Here is a 20,069-nt window from a genome sequence, read left to right on the forward strand (position 1 = left end):
AAAAAAAAAGAAAAAAAAAAAGCTTAAAGTCACTTACTGTTTAGTGCAGCTTACCTGCCTTAACCTGCCGTAGCTGCCTTACACGTCTCCTGAGGCATGTGCATCTGCTGCTGCTTGTGGGTTTCTCCATCCACGGTGGAGTCACAGGCACGGACTGGTGGATGCCTATTTGAGTCGACCTTTATGGTCAGAAAGCACAGTTCATTCCTCCCTACCGGACACTAGGGACACTATCTGCCACTCCCACCTCTTTTTTTACTGATTTATTTTAGTTTTGAATATATATATATCTATACATATACATACAAAAAGCAAATTTTTAGGTTCAATAACTGGGTGATGTTTGCATTATAGACAATCCTCTTAAATAATCGTGTTTACAATATTGATCAGTAATATATTAATTATCATTTTGAGTATAATCTTGCAGCCTTAAGTGGTGCACGAGTGAAAGGAAAGTGTCCCTTCCCTCATGAAATAGCAGGCTTTTGATTCTGGTAGCGCTGGTTCAAATCAAACTTATGGTCCACACAGGGTGGCAGTAATGCATCTGATTTGCTGGCTTCCAAGTGCCGTTACAGTCCAAAGAAGAATCATTTTGGCAGTGACAATTCAGTGAGAGAGAAACACTTTCCCCCTGTTGCAGCTTTTCCCTTTTAGATGTATAGCTAGGTCCATACGTTACTGGACATTTTTTGTTCTTTTGCCTCAGTACCACTACAGTGGGTTTTAATTTAAACAACCAATAAATTATGATGATTTTCAGCTATAATTTAAGCGGTTTTAACCAAAGTACTGCATTACAGCCATTTTTATATGCAGTCACACATTTTCTAAAGGTTTAAAAGTAATTCAACAGTTGACTGGCGACCAGTTTCATGGCCAAGTGTTGCCTTTCTAGTTATTTCAGGAAAAAAAAAAATTAAGCTGATAAAAGATCTGGAGTTTTGAACTTGCATTTGGTGAATGCTCACAGGAACTTTCAATATGAGGTCCAAAGAGATGTCTGTGTCATTATTCAGCCATCATTAAGCTGAACAGGTAAAATAAACTTATCAGAGAGATGGCAAAAACTGTAGGAGTGGCTATATATGAACTGTCTGGCACAGTCTTAAAAGGAAGTAATGCACTGGCCAGCTCAAAAACACCAAAATGCCTGGAAGCCAATAGAAGACAACTAAAGTGGAAGATTGCACAATTCTTTCTTGGTTTAGCCAAACCCTTCACAGTATCTAGTCAAGTCAAGAGGACTCTTGAGGAGGTAGGGTATCATTGTAAAAGTCTACAATCAGGAGACGCCTTTATGAATATAAACATAGGTGGTTTACAACAAGGTGCAAACTATTGGTTACACTCAAGATAAAGAAGAGCACATTAGACTTCGCCAGAACAAGAGTTCTGGGGTGGGGGGGAAGTATCTTTGGACAGATGAAACCGAAGAAGCAGTATGGAGAAGGAAAGAAACAGCTCATGATCCTAGGCATACAACAGCATCTGTTAATCATGATGGAGGCAATGTAATGCCACAGGCATGTATGACTGCCAATAGAACTGGTTCACTAGTGTTTATTGATGATGGGACTGCTGATAGAAGTAGCAGGATAAATTCTGATGTGAACATGGCTATACTGTCTGCTCAGATTCAGCTAAATGCTGCAAAACTGGTTGGAAAGCAAACAGTCCAAATGATGCAAAAAGTAATTTATGAGTGTTACATGACAAAGTGATTGAATATTATTAAGTGGATAAATCAGTCAAATACAAAACTGGATGTAAAGAGAGGATGGTTGCAGTAAACATCAAACAGAACTTCTCAAGGGTGGAGATGCAGCATTTAATGATGTCCATGGGTTTCCATCCCATCAGGATTAAAAACAGTTCTTGTAAATACATTTGTGTGTTCTTGTCCAATAAATTCTGAGCTACAACATAAGTATTTAAACTCAGTATGGCAGAAGACGTATGTAGGGCCTAGCAAATTACTTTATCTGTTATTAGCATTTAGGTTTTTACTGCAGAAATCAAGAATTTTAATAAATTAAGTTTTTGGGCTAGTCTCATGTCCTCTTTCTCCTCTTTCCCCTCTTTTCCATCGTTCCATCACCACACCTGAGAGTGGAGCGTCTGCCATGCCCAAGTTGACCACATGTTCGCAGGGTCAGCCAGAGTAGCTGGGTCAGAGCCAGCCTGCTGAGAGAGCCAGGGCCAGTGCAGGTCAGCATTTGGTTTGACCAACAGCAAGACCTGGAGTGCGTGCAGACTGAGATGGAGGTGGGGTTGGGACTGCAGAGCTTGTATCCTGCAGATTAGAGCGATACACCGTCTATACACACAGGATGGGCTTTTCAACATACCACTAACCCTGCCATGACTCCCTGAACTAGGGAAGTGTGTGTACGTGTTGCATTTGTGTCAGAATGAGGCATGCACCCTTTTATTTTTATTTTTTAATGGGTAATGGCAGCATAAACTTTTCACCCCGCTTTCTCATGTGATCCGACTAAAACTGCAAACTGCATTCCACAGAAAACGCATGCGCCTTCCACCTGTGTGAATCTGTGTGTATGTGTTCCCAAATTAATAGCAATAAGAGCGGTGGACTGTGGATTACATCTAGTTCAGACAATTATTTTTCTACCAGTCAATTCAAGGTCAGTTTTACAAACCCATTTACTTCCCAGCAAATATGCTTCAGTGAAGTGTGTCTGAATGAAAGCACCATTTCAAAGATCTCAGTATATGTGTGATATTTTGTTGCTGTTGTTCTTACCTCACGTTTTTTTTTTGGGTTAATTTTTGGCGCTTGTAATTATCTGCGTCCTGTGTATTTTTCTGGAGTACCAGTAATGAAGAAGAAGCAGTGTTTATTGATTTTGTTGCTTTGCCTAATAACCCCGGCAAATGAATGAGGCCCAGTGTTAGAAAGATATTTTATAGGCAATACGTGTGCATGTGTCTGTGCTTGTGTGTGCTCAGTCTTTAGCAGTGTGCCACATCTCAAGCCCCTTATTCTTGGATAATTGTGCTGCAAGTCCTCAAGCTCCCCTTTAGCCTGAAAACCAAGCTCATTGCGGCCCCCAAAGAGCCCCCCTACACGGCAGGGGAAAAAAAATCCCAAGTTGTCCTTGTGCATAAAAGTAGATTCTACTCTCCAACACCTTTTCAAATTAATATTTGTGATGGGCGCCATTCTGCCAGCCCCAGTTTCTGTTCCCCGCCTTTGTTCCTGCGTTTGATGTAATGGAGGCAAGGACAAAGAGGAGAGCAGGCAGAGTGTGTGAAAATGGTAGTTAAGTGGGCTTAAGGGTTCCTTCAGTACCTACTGAAAGGCCTGCACCCTGAATAGGACCCTCGCACTGCTAAGCTGTAGTGCAGTAAACAAGACAGGTCCAGCACAAAGGTGCGTCTCAAATGAGCACAGACACCCTCCTTCTCTTTTTCCTCACCCTGTCTCACCCTAACCTCCCACCCAACTCTGACATCTGGCCAATCCCAAGATCTGTCTGAGTCCTTAGTCATCCCCTCCTCTTTTATTCCCCCTCATTTTTCACACTCCTTCATATCTTTTCTCTTGTTCTTTAGTGTTTCTCTGCACTCTCTTTTTGGTATATGTGTGTTTGTATTTTGTTGTAGTGGTCCTGGCTGGAAAGCTTGCTCCCCCTAGCCAGTCTTGTCCCTAGTGCTTGGGCGGTTCGGCTCTTTTGTTTAGTTAATTGCAATGAGTATAATGTACTAGTCTCTCAGAGGTCCACGAAAGACAATTAGACAATCCCAAGAATTTAATGAGACACCACTAGCCCCAGTCCCCCTATCCTCTGCTTTGAGAAACACCCTGCTCTCCGTTGGCACTGACTGTGATGTAGTAAGGAGGGGGTTGTGATGCAGGTCTCCTCTCTGTGTCTGTTTGTGTGTTTACCAGATTGTTGGTCTGCCCATCAGAGAACTCACCAGAGAGAAAAGACCCAAGGAGATAAAATACAAAGAGAAAAAAAACAAAACAAAATAAAGAGAGATTTTAATTTTACGTTTATTTGGCACTTTTCCAGGCAGGCCTCTTACACTACGGGATTCTCTTGCTCGACAGGGAAGACTTCCCGGGAATATCTGTGTAATTATTAAGAGTGATTATCCTGTTCAGGCAGTGAAGGGACAGAGCACTTGACAGTGTCATCCCCAAAAGGAAGAGGGATGGCTGGAGGCCTGGGTGATGGACGAAACCCTGGGTGGCCTTTTTAAGGACTTCTCCCCACTTCTCTCTTTCATTATCAGTTGCTGTCTTTTTGTCTGTCTTTATTATTTCTCCCTTGGCATTCCCTTTCTCAGTCTTTCTATTTTTTTTGTTATTTTTTTCCTCCTGTAATACATTCCATCATCAATGCTCAAGACCTCTCTGAATCATACCAAGATAAATCCTGCCTTAAAACAGAGGAAATATCCATAAGTGATTCATTATATCCCTCTTCACCCCGCATTGAGATTAATTAATGATATTGCTCTACTATTGTCAAGTGCTTGTAATTCACAACCTTAAAACCTACCTTTGTACAATGTCAAGGAAAGAGGTTTTTTTTCTCGTATTCCTTTTGTTTTCATCTCCTCTCCTCCTTTCTTCTTCTCATTCTGTCATTCCTTTGCTTTTTTTTTTCTTCCCGTCCCTGGCTAATCACGGTGTTACAACAAAAGACGGGGCTCCATTATTGCATGTGTCCATCCCAGAAGAAAGGAAATGAGAACGGGACAGAGGGTGGCCGTGCCCTGACATCGCACTATTAATCTTCCAGTAAAGCCTTGTCAGGCAGAAACGGACACAAATGGATCACTCCCATTAACTGGGAGAGTGTAGGTAAGGGCTTTAACAAGCGTTTACCAGAGTCCATTTTCTCACTAATGAAGAGGGGGAATACACGACCTCCCAGCCAAACCTGCCAGACCACACTTAAAGGTCTGGATGGAGGAGAAAAAGAGGGAGGAAGAAGAGCCAGAAGAGGATAGAAGAAGAGAAAATGTGAGCATGGATAAAAAAAAGCTGTGCTCTCAGTGTTGACATGTTGTATCAACCATGGTGAGAGGTTAAGGCTGGGGCCGTAGCCTAAAAAGCCTCTGCCACTGGACAGCCATATTCTTGTAACGGAGAGCAATGAGTTCTGTTTTTTTGGCTTTTATTTCAGCGCTGACTATGATGTGGGCAGGGGGTCTTTTTCCATGCGGAACTGTAATATTTAAATTGGGGGAAAAACAGTAGTGATTTGCAAATCAAATAAACCTTATATTTCCTTGACAATTTGATGCCACCGGCTCCTTTTGATAAAGGTGACACTGGGCAATCAAAAGACTTGAACAGTTGTTTAAAGGTAACAGAAACACCTGATGGAACATATCACAACTAATTAGGTGAACTGAATGCATATTAGTATCATAAGTGGCTATCAAAAGAGCATGCTATCTTTACTTTGAAGTAAAGATAAAGAAATGCATGGGCTAATAGTTAGGTATAATGTTAGGGACAGTGTTTCTTTATTTTAAATATTAGATTTTACACTTTTAGTCTTTATTATGATAGGAAAGCTGGGAGAAAGAGCAAAGGAAAGACAAGCAGTAAATTTACACGGGTCGCCCCCTCAACCCAGTGAGCTATATGGGCGCCCCAGGAATAATGTTTCTCAATGTGAATAATGTGGGGATTTCATCATTTACATTATCATTAAAAGATTTAGAGAGTATAGATAAGTTTCTACACAATCTACTACATCAAAAACCAGGACTTTATTGTGGTTCTCTTTGTTCTTCAGATAGCACTGCATTAAAAGCTTTAATGTGGGTTTAGAACATTTTAAAACTACTGACAGTGTGTGCGTGCAACTTAAAATTGTAAATGAAATGTACTGTATATTGTATACTGTAGCTCAGTTAAATTGGGCTAATGCAAAGTGGAAAACTGTCAGCTGAGTTTGAAATTCTTTCGCAATAATGGTTTCCACATCCTCGAGGATAGAGAGGAGAGGAAGCGAGCTTGTTATCTGGGTACAGCCTTTTAGCAGCATGGTATGCGTAAGCCTTGCTTATTTCAGTAAGACGTTGCCAAACTATAATATAAAAATGATAAAGCAGGCTCTGCAGAATTGGACAGTATTTTTTCAAAGCTGCACCAATCGGTCTCCTCAGTTTTCAAGCACTTACAGTGTATCATTGAAAGAAAAGGTGTTGCAACACAGTGGTAAACATACCCCGATTGTATTTTATTCCTCACATTAGATTCTGAATTTAAATATATTTAGTCTTTGCTGTTTCTTTTTTTCGTTTTACCTGTGATAGATATTTACACTTAGGGGCACAAAGTTGCCGCATTCTTCAACGCCTTAATTTTGGGAGGTCAGAGGGGCAAAACTGTAGGTATTATTTCATACCTTAAGGAATTTGCATTTATGTGTAATGTTTTAAACATGTGTCTGACACTCTCTGGAGCTTTCATGTCTAAGGAGGGAGCTCCATCCATACAGCCCTGAAACCTGCTGGCACGGTGGCACGGCTCTCTGGGATGTCTCAGCATCACAATGGCGCTTCCACAGGCTCGTGTGCAGTTTCGTATGAGTGTGTGTGTGTGTGTGTGTGTATGTGTGCCGGATGTGGGTAGTATCTGTATGTGTGAGGATTTGCATGTTGAATTTCAAATGCACGATGTCCCTTTTCCCTTGACACGAGTTGGATGGGCAAGTGATGCTTTTTGAAAAGCCACATGATAATAAGAGATGTGCTGGAAATATATCAAGGATCAAGCTGCGGTGGCACAGTGTAATTCATCACCACCCCTCCAGATGTCAAACTGTTTTAGTTTAAGTCAGCGAACATGCAAACAGATAATTAAATAATCACACAATTCCAGTAGCACAAAGTATTTGTTTCTAATGTATTTTTATTTATTTATCTACTGAAACAGAGTTCATAAATGATGCCCCACGTCGGCATGAGAGCCATGTATAAAACCCTCTAGATGGATTAGTTGTCTATCAGATTGTTAAGGCTCGCTTCATAAATGCATTTAGTTGTTGTTTTCCTTTGTGTCAGGTAGCTGTTAACAAGGAGACAAGTTTCCCGGACCACAGCCAGATCAGTGGAACTAGTGCCATTAAGAGATATGGTGACACGCTGACCTCTGTGATACTAGAAAGTGAGGAAGAGAGGGAGAGGAAGAGAGGCACAGCCAGGCCCGTTTGTCTGTTATCAGTGGCTTTGTGTTCCACGGGCTCCCAGGGGAAAGCATGAAACGAGAGGGAAGACTTCACCTTCCTCCTCCCAGACACCACTCCGCCCCGTCTTTCCTAGCACTCTCGCTCTCTGCAGCAGCCATCCCCTTCTGCCCCCCACACCCCAAACATTTTTAATTATATCTTCTCCCAAGTATTGCGGCTCAGTAACCAAGGAGCTGACATTGATGCATGTGCTGATAAATCCGCAAACACTGGAAACAAGATTAACAAAGATTTTGAGGAAAGGGTGACAGCTAATTTTGCGCAATGGTCGGTGCCTCATTCAAGAGTGATGTTTTTGATAGCGCAAGCCACGCCTGAGAATTCATGCTTGACGCAGGGAAGGGGGACTCAAACATAGTGCGAAGAGTTCCACGGCATTTGCACTTTAAAATTCTTCCTTTCTTCTTTCCTTTCTCGTTGTTTGTAGAAAAGACAGTACATTCGTGTTTGTTTGGGATTTCTTGTGGTCATTTTGTGGGTATTTACTGTATTCATGTGTGTGTCTGTGTGTGTGTGTACCTTCCTAATCAGTATGATCTAATCAGCAGTGTGAATTGTGGAATCGGTGACATGCCACTCCAGGCCCATGGTCCTTTCTCTGAACTGACTCTCAACACGCTGAGACACCGATACATACTCCTCTGAGAAAGATATCAGTCTGCCTCATCACCTATACGTGTACACACACACATACACGTGCGGGCACACACATGCGCGCACACACACACACGCACCAGGAAAAAGGACGAGATAACAATCATACTTCGACAGCTGATTTCTTATTTTCTCATCGAGGAAGGCACATCGCCCTACCTCCTTCTTTTCTCTTTCTTCTCTCTGCAGCCAATTTCAGGTCTATACAGTAGAAACATTTTGCAGATTTCTTTTGTTCTTTTTTCATGCCTCTTCCCTTTTTTCCACCTCTTCATGTGATGCCTCCCTTCTCAGAATCGCCTCCCCTGTCTTCATCTGTAGGCAGCTGACAGCTTCTTTCACTTTTCTTTGTCAATTTCTCCCCTCTCTCTCTCTCTTTCTCTCACTCTCACCGTCTCCCTAGCTCTCTTTTTCATCTGCCCCCCCCACCCCCCACACCCCCCATCTGCTTTCGCTTTTGTTTGCCTAGCCCCTATCCCGTCCCAACTTAAAGATGAGGAATGTGGTGTGACCCTGACCTCCATCGGCCCTGTAACCACCTCCGACCCCTTCAGGTGACCTTCGGTCACTGTTTTGACAGCTTGATTAATTACCCAGTGTTATGATTTATGAGAAAAGCTGTATGTAAAAATAATAGACAACAGGTGGTCTTAAAAAAAAAAGTAGTAGAATTGAAAGGGCTTCTAGTAAGGATTGTGGTGGCGGTGGGGTTGAGGGTGGTCTGTGTGTGAGAAAGCTCTGAGGAGAAAGGGGATTTTTTTGATTTTCTATAGTTAATTGCTTTCAACCGCTTCTGAAGGTTGCGTCAGGTTAATGTACGGTTTACTTTGTTACCACAGCATGTATATCTCCGTGTGTATTTGGCTGTGTGGTGAGAGGATGACGGGGATTGCGTAGCTCCATGTGTGTGCTGTGAAGCATAAACCCTGCCATGTGGTAATGACACCATGGAAAATGTGCTGGAACGCAGATATAGATGCATACACACACATGCATGCTCACAGATATGCTATATTCTCTGCAACCGCTTCTCTAGGTTACATGCTGTGAAAATAAGCAGAGTAAATGGCAGGACAGGCCAGCCATAGTGTTTACCCTTCACACTTCAAATACAGCTTGTGATTGGCTGTAGCGACCTCCCGTGACTCCTGGACCTGTGGTGCAGCTCCACTTAGAGAGAGGTCAGACTTTTGAGCGGTTGGAGTGTGTCACTATAGTTGTGGGTCCGTGTGCTAATACTGTGGCCTTTATTGCTGATGGGTACCCTGTTATAATCCACGGCGTACAATATCACCGCAAATAGAAATGAATATTTTACACATATAGAATTGAAAATTTAATCCCACGAAAGGTCACACTTAATATGAAATATCTAACACAGCTCACATAGCAACATCGCCAGGACCTCCAGTTCTCTCTGCAGCTCTTCTTTGGCCTTTTACTAGATCACAGTAAGAGTCCAGGGGTGTCGGGAATGTTCTCCGACCTTTGACCCACCAAGATCATAGTGGTTCTCTGATGTTCAGTGAGATTGCTATTAGTAAGTCTCACACTGCTGATTATTGGTATGTGACACCTAGTGAAGGACTCTTACACATTTTTTCAAAACTGCTGATCAGTCAAAATCTGAATTCAGGGTCGAATATTTTGCTGTTACATGATTTGCAGGTGACCCTGATAAGGATAAAGGGGAAGAATATAGTTTGATGGATGATTTGCATGTGTTTGTGTAAAGGCTGTATGCCTAGGTCTGTGCATGCACATGCGTGCATACATGTGTTACATGTGTCTAAAATGTTTAGATCTGTCCTGCCATTGACCCCAGCTGGCTCAGTCTGTACATATGGCCATGCGTCTCGCACCCACTGCGTGTGTGTTCATGTATCAACTACCTGTCCAGATGGTAAAGTAGAAACATTCACTGACAGTGCGTGTCTTTTGGAATTCACATGGCTGGGGAATTTCTTTACTTTAGTTAAACTGAATGACAGAAATTGATGTTTCATTGTAATCGCAGATTGTTGGGGTTGTTTTTTGTACTTTTTATAAGCATCAGGATTATAAACATCTCTGTTTAATTTGTCATTACATTCTTTCCTTTGGCTTTCTTCTTTTTATTGTTAGTGGCCTTCAGGACAATAACTTCAGGGTTGCTCCAGGGACACTTCCACTCCTCCTGTCTTCTGTTTTTGTAGCCTCACAGCTCTTCCCGCTATCCTCACCTCTCCCCCTGATTTATACATTAAATAGTTAGGTGGGTGGAAAGGGAGGCACCTATCATTCCATGATCTATATCTCTCTGTGCCCTCATTAAAAATACATGTGTATGCTTAGGGGAGACAATATAGAATATATAAATCAAAATGCTAACAGCATCAGAGTAAGCCTGCTGTATTTATTTCCCCATAGCTTTCCCGCTGCGGGTTGAGGACTCTTCCTGCTTACTGCATTTCCTTTTCAGTGGCAAACACATGTGTGTTGGTCTAATCTTAACAGATTCTGGAAATATTAATTTCTGTTGCAGCTGGTTTAACATTTAAAGTAGCAGAGATTGCAAAAACTCTTTTCGTTATTATAGATTATATTTTTATTGTCAAATAAACAAATAAACCAAAATGAAATCAGACTTTTCAAAAGCATAGTCATTATCACATCTAGTGAGATGGTCTCGGTGAATTTACATGCTATCAGTGTCTTGACCAATGGCGTGCTCTTCTTTAAAGAAAGAAGAAGAAAAAAAAGGGAAAAAGTTGACAAATGACTTGTGTAACATTTACTTGCACAATCGATAGCTCTGACAATTTCCACCTGGACGGTGATTAATGCTACATCCACCCCCAATCTAGCAACCCCCACCCCCAACTCTACACCTCCTTCTGCGTGTCGTGCTGAGAGCAGATGAAGCAGGCCTCTGAAATCTGTGTGTGTGCGTGTTTTATGTGTCAGAGTTTCTGCCTAGCCATTCCGATGTTTGATCAACCATTGAGCATGGATATTGGCTGGATAAATTCAGATTGAGTGTGGTAAATAACCGACACATAAACCGGCTTTTCAGCGAGTGAGTTACCCAACAGTTTCTGCGTGTTTTTATATCTGTTCTTTCACAAAGGTGCTGAAAATAGTCGGGTCGGGAGGAACGAGACAGGAAGAGTGAAACGGAGAGAAAGAAATGTAAATTTGAGCATAAAAAGAAGCAAAGGCATGAGGGATCAGAAGCTGCACTATTCTCTTCACTTCCTCCACCCCACTGCTCCACTTTGAACTCATTTATAAATATTCAACTCCACATATAAACAATATCCAAATGAACCCAGACATCCAAGCCAAGGTTAAAAACCCTGCTGCTTATTACAGACACAACTACTTGACTAGCTCAAAAGGTTAGCTTCTTATTCTGACCTAAACTATTTGTGCTCATTAAGATCAAGAAAAAGATAATCATTACCACAGACTTATTTACTTTGGCTGAATTAGTGTACGACTACATTAGCAGAAGCGAGTCTTTGAACTTGAAGTGAAAAGTTGAATTTAGGGAAACTTAATTAAATGTGTACTCTTTTTATGAGAGGAGAAACCCATGCAGTAGGTGATTTGTTCAAAATTAACTCGGGAGGGCAGATGGTGAGATGAAGCTCCAGTTTGTCTTACTTTTTCTGTACACATTTATGTGTGCTGTTCACTTGATTTCTTAAACATGCACGGATGTGGGCTTAAACAGATGATCTAAGAAGAAGCAAGTCAAACACTAAATCATATTTATTTCTTGTAATTTAGGTAACTTTAGGTCAATGACATCTTAACAACCTGTGACACAATTTTTCTACTACCGTTCTGCTTGGCCTTTTTTAGAAAGACCCTATAAAATAATATTTAGGGACATTAGGTCTCCCCAGCAAACGCTTACATGACGGTCTGGTTATCTCGTCTAATCAAGAGCTTGATTGATTTCGGCTGACAAGCTGATGACAATCCCGTCTCATCCCCTCTCACATCCCCTCTAAGATCCACATGTTTTCATAGCCCCTGTGGTACAGTAAGTGCTCTCCCACCCTTCTGTTCTCAGAAAAAAAACTATAGCTGTGTGATTTGTGGGTATGGGGAGGGGTGGGCTGGGGGTCTCAGACGGGTGCTGTGTTAAATGAGAAAGGGGCACCGTGACTTAATCTGACAGTACTGTGCGAAGTGTGTGGTATCTCGACCTCAGGGAGAGGGGGAGTGGGAAAAGCGAGAGAGAAAAAAAACGAGGGGATCCAATGGATAAAGAGGCCCTGCATGCAAAGCTTGTGCACGTAGAGACTGAGACAGACAAGGTCACGCAGAGCAGGGTGGCCCTGACAGAGAGGTAGAGCAAACGACTGCGTACTTGTTATTACCATCTCGCTCAGCTGCTGTGTACCGCTTCATTGAGAAACTGTTCATTTTTCTCTGTCTTCATCCTTCCAAAAAGCTGTTTTTTCACATGTTTGTCAGCCACTCCAGCCGCTAGTAAGTGAAATGTGAACGGATTGTGATACCAAAGATTTGCTTATGCTTATTTTCCAACTTATCCTTTCACCTCAGTCAGCCTGTTACACTCAAACCTGACTGTGGCCTGCAGTCATCCCTCCCCTTGTTCTCATCTCATTGGGTATGCCACGCTGGTTGACCCTTTCGCTCTTGTCAGTCAAGCCACAGTAGCGAATCGGGGGGCTGCATATTGCTGGAACAAGGAAGTGGAGAGAAGGCTGTTGAGCCACTTGATTGTAAGAGCCCTGATCCTAACAGCCACCTGACAGAAAACTAATAATGTAAGCTGCCTAAGGGCCAATTTCGCTGGACTCCATAGATTGCAGACTGATTCTTGAGATGTAATTTGCATGCACACGCACACATCAGTGCATTAATATACAAGTGCAACAGGAAGAAGAACATTTATTTGCTCCTGTTCACCAAACAATACACCTACAACACATAGACCCTCCAATTCACACAACCATACCATCCACTTTCCCTCACTGCATGCACCCATGACCGCTATCAGCCATGCTTTGTACCTGTCAAGTGCTGTCCTTTTCCTTGTGCCCAGAGCCCTGCTCACTACATGAGAGCTCTCACATCAAAGCTTCGTGGAGCCCCACACGCACAGATGAAACACCCTCTCATTCCAGCCGCCTCTGTCCCCGCTCCTGCACATTAGACACATTTCATTTCATTACAACGCCACTGGAAAAATAGAGGTGCCGCTGTCTTAAAGGGACACCTTATTTACTCTCACTCGCGCTCGCCCACATGTCGACACGCACGCACGCACACACACAAACACTATCCACTTTCTTTTTAAATAATGTGACTAGAGGGAAAGAGTGGACAGGAGGCACAACTATTTTTCTATAGAGGCATCATAAGATGCTATTGGATAATATTTCATCAGGAATTACAATCACATCCTCTACACACACACACACACACACACACACACACACACACACACACACACATATATATGATAAATGTTTGATTTTACTTTGGTATTATTATTACTTATTCTTAATACCTTGCACACAAAACTGACGTTTTTTTTGCATTTAAAGCATTGCTTTGTTTGATGAGATGATGGAGGTTTCATCATGATGATGAGTCGAGCCCTGGTTTCCGTAGCAGCGGCAGCCTTTGTTGTGCTATCTGGTGTGGGACAGGCCGACAAAGGAGAGCTAAGGAGCATCCAGAGCGAGGTGATGAGGTCGGGGTGCCCCCCCTCTCACAGGGGTCGGGGTGATCCTCTTGACCGCTGGCCCCAGGGCAGGGGCTCAGTGTGGTGGTGGCACAGGGGCACCTGCGGGGCATGGGAAGAGACTTAGGCTGCATACTACAGCAGAAAGGCAAGACTGACCGAATTCTAGAGGAGCGTACGAGTCTCTGTCTGTTTTCTTCGAGACAGTGTGTGCTCGTGTAGGACAAAGGGAGTGACCTAGTGTTAGCAATGTGTGTGAGAGAGATTTAGTGATAAAAAGGCAGGGTGACCCAACGTTTGGCAATGTGCATTTGTGTAAGGTTCACACTTTGACAGCACATCACAATACAAAGATCAGTTTTTCCACGGCCGGGTGTTGTGTGAATGATGGGGAGTAGTTGGACTTAGCGGTAGCTAAGAAGCTGCGAAAAGACAGAAAGACATATCTCCATATATTTGGTTTTCACAAAAAAAAAGCTGCACACATTTAGATGATAAACAGCTTTTTATGAAAAACTTATCCTGTGATACATGAGGACATCATTGATACTCTGCTTTTTAATTTGAATACCCTATTTTTCTTACAAAACATGTATTTTCTAGGGAAGTGAATTTATTATATCCAGTCGTAGGGTCGCAGTAATTAGTTGTATCTGGAAGTTAAAGAAAGAAAAGAAGTAGAATCAAACCTAAAATGAATTCTATTAAAGTAAAATAAGCACAAAAAAATCTACTTGTCCTCTCCACCCGCAGAGCTCAGAGTCATATATTTTGTTGATGGAGACAACAATAAGAGGAGGAAATGACTGGACAGGGAAAGCACTGTTGCCCTGACATCAAAGCAGACCTCTTAGTGTTCAAATGAATGATGGTTTCCGACATAGAGGTGAACTTGGCGGCCCAGCTCCTCCAGACTAAGAACGCCAACGACACTGGTCGCCTTTACAGCAATGTTCTTCTGGGTGACTGGCCAACTGAAAGGGGTTAGTAATGTTAGGTTGGGTAGGTGTTGTTACCTCTCCAAAGCAAAGGCTACAGGGCACTCGGGGTTACCATAAGGACACTAAAGGCTCAGAACTGGGCTACTTGAGGTTGACATTTGTGTGTTTAAATCTGGAGAGCATTATTGACCAGTAAGAGTTGGGGTAAGAGCACTGAAGACTAAAAAGGGTTATAAGCCATAGGGCTACCATTAGAACACGTGCGCCACTGTTGCTAAACCATTAACTTTTGGCCTTGTGAACTGGGATTTAGGTAAGAGAAAAATGGGCAGCCCCATTGGACTCATGTTGTTTTATACACTTCAAATGTTATATATCTTTCAGTCTACATTTGTATTCTTCTCCTTCAGCCTTGTTATACTTTATAAGAGTCACCTGTTAACCATCATCCAGTCTAATCCAATAACACTGCCATAAACGTTAAAGTTTACAGAGCTTGCACATTCTCGGTTGTATTTTAAAGATGATAATATGATAAAGATTGATCTTTTTATTTCATGTATATTGTTCAGATTCTATTAGGTGAGTTTGATGTACTGCAGTGTATTACCCTGAAAATTGTTCATAATATAATTAGTATTAGTTTTTAGTAATGAAATTGCTCCCATAGGCTGAACTGGTCTTGTCAGTTATTTTATCAGACTACCACCAGTGGGCAGTGGCACAAAGCTGGTGTCTATCGGCCTAGAGTACATCTCTCTGCTTCTCCTTCCTTCTCTGTCTATTTCGGTCTTATCCTTTTATAATCCATCTGTATATCTCTCTGTCTTCACTGCTCTCTTTTACCCTCACCGGCTTCTGTTGTTTTTTTCATCTGGTAATTCATCTGCTTGAATGTTCTGGTCTGTCTAAACTTCTTGCGTGCAGATGTCTCTGTGATGTCTGAAGCCTAAATTTAATCTTGCTAATAGAAACTCATTTATTACCTCTTAAACTTTACTCATGCTGTACATGCATATACGCACACATAGAAAGTGATTAAATACAGATTTGGAAGCATCATCTATATATTTTTTTAATATAAACCACTTCCTACATTAATGTCAGACTTGTTATGCCTTGTAGTGAAAAGCAAAACTGAACTGAAGTATGTACCGTAGAAGAAAATTTATTTAAATTTATCTAAATATATTTATTGTGGTGTTTAAAATGTAAAAGCTAATAAGTTTAAAAATGTATATACATAATATATAATAATTAATTATTTAATAATGTCTGGCTTTCTTCACACAATGTTTTTTCTATTAAAAATATGTATAGAAGAGAAGAACCTTTGAATTTGAATAAGAGTGAGCGTAAGATTAATTTTAATAATCAGAAGACGTGAGAAAGTGTCAGTCGCCATTGTCAACACATGGTAAGTGCTAAGGGAAAGGGTGTGTGGCAGGTTTGATGTCAATATGCACAGGAGGGACACACACATGCTGCGTCAACAAAAGACATGCACATTGCAATAACACTTATTAAGGAATAGACGACATGTTGCTGTGAGGAGGCAGTGTGTGTGACGGCAATTTGTGGGGAAGCCCGGTGAAGTTGCCTCTCTTAGAACTCCTAAAGGTCTTTTTGTCACACACATATCTTTCGTGTCCCACAGTTTAGTGTTCATGTCTGTATTGGTGTGGAGTTAGAAAGTCCTGCACCCATAAGTTTAGGCCTTGGGGTGGGTGTGCGTGTGTGTGTGTGTTCACAATGGGGGTTGTGTGTGAAAAGCCAGCCCAAAGTGAAACAGGAATCCATCCATTTCCTGCTTTAGTTTCAGAGTGCTTAGGACAATAAACACAGTTAATTAAAATGGCTTCAAAGTTGAAGAAGTCACTAGGCTACAAAAAAAAACTTCCTTTCCTCTACAGTGTGCATATAGCAGCACATCCCTTCTGTTATTCTCTTTTTTAATAACTACATAGGCTCTTTCTTCTCCTTTTCCCAGTCTTTTTAAGCCCTTACTATTGCGGCATTTTATGTAAATCAAATATTTTCTTTTCACTTGAAAACCGTAATTCTTTCTTAAGGTTTTTTTTCTTAATGCAACTTTTATCTGCGGTGCTGCCTGCAGAAGTTTCAAGTCATATTTACATTTGTAGCTAAGCCTTTCACTGAGTGATGGTAGGATCGATTGGGTCTGATATTAAGTGACACATGGCCTTTGGAGTCACTAAATGCTACTCACTTACTGAAACCACCATCACTGAATTCCAATCCCCTAGTTACTCCTCAGGCTTGTCCCTGCAGTGACATTCTCTCCTCTATCTCTTTCGCTGCCATTTCTTTCAGTCTGGATTTGCATCTTTTCACCGAGTCATGTCACAATCTGTGTCTTTTAAGTGTCGTGTTGGTATTATTTGCTCATAAAGATCCACTGCTGGGCTCTTTGTTAAAGACTATGAACCACTACCAGACCAAGATTACACAGAAATGTTTGTGAGCTTCTTTTTCTTGTGGTTTACTCTGCATTGTTACATTTATATTGCTGTTTACTTACCTAGTCGGCCTGACAAAGGGACTATCAGATTTTTCTCAAGAAAAAAACGAAAAGAAAAGAAACATGTTCTAAAAAGCATTAAATTCTCATCACTTTTTAATTCAGTTCATAATTGTATCATGGAGACAAAACAAAACTAAATAACCGAAACACCTCAACATATTGGAAACTAAAAATCTGCACCCCTATCACACATATGTTTCTGTATATACATGTCTACAAAGATGCATCTATTTATTGATATATTATAGAAATAAATGCAGATTAAAGGTTATCGCCTCTATTTGTATTTCTATTTTTTCTTTTACAAATATTTTATTTTAAAAAGGTTTACGTAAATCGGAAATAGTCAAATACCATATAGTTATAGTGTTAATGGATAAAATATCCAACACTTTTAACACTTTAAGGTAACTATCTCACGATGCTCGTGCCTTGGATTTAACACACAAATGTATGTTTCCTATTTGTTTTAGGAGGGCTACGGCGTGATGGTGCTCAACCCCAATGAGAACTATTTGGAAGTGGAAAAACCGACAAAGTCTCCCCTGCCCTCTCCGACGGAGACCTCCGACGAACCTGCTGAAAAGAGGGAGCGCAAAGACGATAAAGAGGGGAAAAAGAAGAAGGAATTTTATGAGAAATACCGTAACCCACAAAGAGAGACTGAGACAGAACGGATTCTTATACGAGTAAGTCCAAAAAAGGGAACGATGAAGATATGGAGAGAGGAAAGAGAAGGAAGGCAGGGAGGATGTGTTTGCAGAGCCAGGGCTAGAGGAAAAGATGATAGATGCTGATGAAATGTAGACATGATGGTGGAGGTGGACAGAGTGACAGTTCTAGGGTCGTAGGAGGAGGTAGGAGGCAAGACATAGGTGAGAAAATGGATAGCAGGAATTTGGCTAAGTTTCGAAAGACAAATGTGGCAAGGGGGAGCGGGGAGGAGGAAGCTAGCTAAGGAAGTGAGGGAAGGATATGTTAGGTAACAAGGGATGAAGGGAGGATGGAAGGCAGAGGGAGAAAGAGAGGCTCTTGTGTGGTCAGCCTGTGTGTGAAGAGGTTGGCTGTTCTCCAGTCGCCTCTCAGTGAGCAAGTGTTAACCACATGGCTACCTCCCTTTCTCCTTCTTCCTCCCCCTCTTCCCCTCACTTTTTTTCCCCTCTCAGATGGTGGGCTGGTCAGTGCAGCTCTGGCCCTTCACTCTTGTTGACCGCTGGGATTATTATCTCCCTAACACACACTGTGCAAACACACTGCAACATTCTTATCGTGCAACACTGACTGTGCACCCCTTAATCATACATATACGCATATGCATACACATACAAATACACATAAACACACACATGCTCATATGCAGCACTCGAGGCGCCTAGCTTGGCCAGTTTACCTTGTGGTCAAACAAAGGAAGTGACCCATTGCATAAAGCTTCTGATGTCTTCTGTTTGACCCCTGCCGACAAATTTAATATTCATTGGCCACTTGAACAGGGTCCAGCCCAATTATCTCTTTCTTTTTTTTGTCATTCGTCCCTCACTTCCTTTTGTCATTGCTTAAAATCTTAAAAATTAAGATCATGCTCCATGGCTGGGTCTCATATAGGCAAAGCACCCTCACTGATTATATGAGTCTTCATTTGGTTGATGGCAGTAGCATCGCAGCAATGGATGTACATTTGTGTATGTGGGTGGTGTTTGTACATGTGTGTAAGTGTATGTGCATGTGTCTGCGTGTGAAAGACGTCACTCTCTGGTGTCTGACAAGAGTTAGGGCTGCTGTGGGACTAGCGGGCGGTGTGTGAGCTGTCATCACGGGCTTCTTTTTCTCACCCCCCACCCTTCCAGCAGTACCTTTATACACGCTCTAATAAGGTATAATTAGCTGCTGTCCTCTCTTACTCTATCAGATTTTGCATGTGTGCTGCTTTCCTCATCATACAAGCGGTGAACTCACTCACTGACATGAAGATCTTTGTAAATGATCCATCGTGTCATTTCTAATAATGGTGCCAAACAAACTCGCATCTGCTGTCAGCTCTATATTGATTTATTTTATAGCTGTACACCACGTGTATCTGCTGAGGCTTGAATGATTTTCATATCATGAACTGATCTCTTGCTTTCGCCATTTCAATTTTTTTGTATCTACTTGTATGTATCTTCTTTTTCTGTTGTCATCCTCTTGCCTGGGATCTTTACCGCTAAGTAATGTTAGCAGAGTTGGATCAAAACTACACTCCCAACTTAGTTTTCCTTTTACTACAAGTAAGCTGCAGTATTATTTCTGTGTCTTTATATTCAGCTTTGCTTGCTTACCCAGTGATGCATGCTGGCCACAGTCAGATATATTGAGGGGAGGCAGTATGAAGCAGTGGACAGTCTTCACATTCCCCATCCCAACAAGATGAAAGCAAGGACAGACGACATAATTAATGACCGAAAAAAAGGAAAAGAAAACCTTCCATTTAAACCAAGCACAATGTTGACTTCCTTTTTTATTCAACTATTAAACTTCACAAGGCAATATCATACTCACTCACTCACCTTGAGCAGGACTTAGATTTTGCTGCTAAATATACTTGTCTTTGCACGATTAACGAGTGAGCAGTTAGGATCTGTGTTGGTGCCTCTTGAATTTTGACCTTTGACCCAGAAGTGAGCAGGATGTTAGCATGTATGACCTCGCCTTTATTGTCCACCCCCTCCCTTCGCCGCATCACTACTCCACTGCTCATCCTCTATCCGTCCAAGAGCAAGCTGTCACATGCACACATGGAGATATGTAAAGGCTCACACATACCAGCAGACAAAAGAGTAAAGAAGGTGAAAAGAGAACTGATAGTGTGTTTGTGTGTGCTTGTGTGCGCTTTTTTCCTTCAACTCTGTTGGTCAAGGTGGGTGGTGGATCAAATCAAACCTCTTTAGCAGGGCTGTTTTCATCTTTTTTTTTATACAGCACCCACCCAAGACACA

The 20,069-nt window shown here is 41.8% G+C and overlaps 1 protein-coding gene across 8 annotated transcripts in view; it reads left to right on the plus strand.

The window, feature by feature from the left end:
* Window positions 1-20,069, plus strand: part of fam172a (family with sequence similarity 172 member A) — a 116,300-nt gene that overhangs the window by 45,980 nt on the left and 50,251 nt on the right. For all 8 annotated transcript variants that reach the window (XM_042221267.1, XM_042221268.1, XM_014333728.2 and 5 more), the window contains one exon: window positions 17,571-17,786. In XM_042221267.1, the coding sequence (XP_042077201.1) occupies window positions 17,571-17,786 (216 nt within the window). The remainder of the gene's footprint in view (window positions 1-17,570; window positions 17,787-20,069) is intronic.

Source organism: Haplochromis burtoni, unplaced genomic scaffold (assembly GCF_018398535.1).
Source record: "Haplochromis burtoni strain Fernald_Lab_line unplaced genomic scaffold, NCSU_Asbu1 Contig_63, whole genome shotgun sequence".
NCBI classification, from domain to species: Eukaryota; Metazoa; Chordata; class Actinopteri; order Cichliformes; family Cichlidae; genus Haplochromis; species Haplochromis burtoni.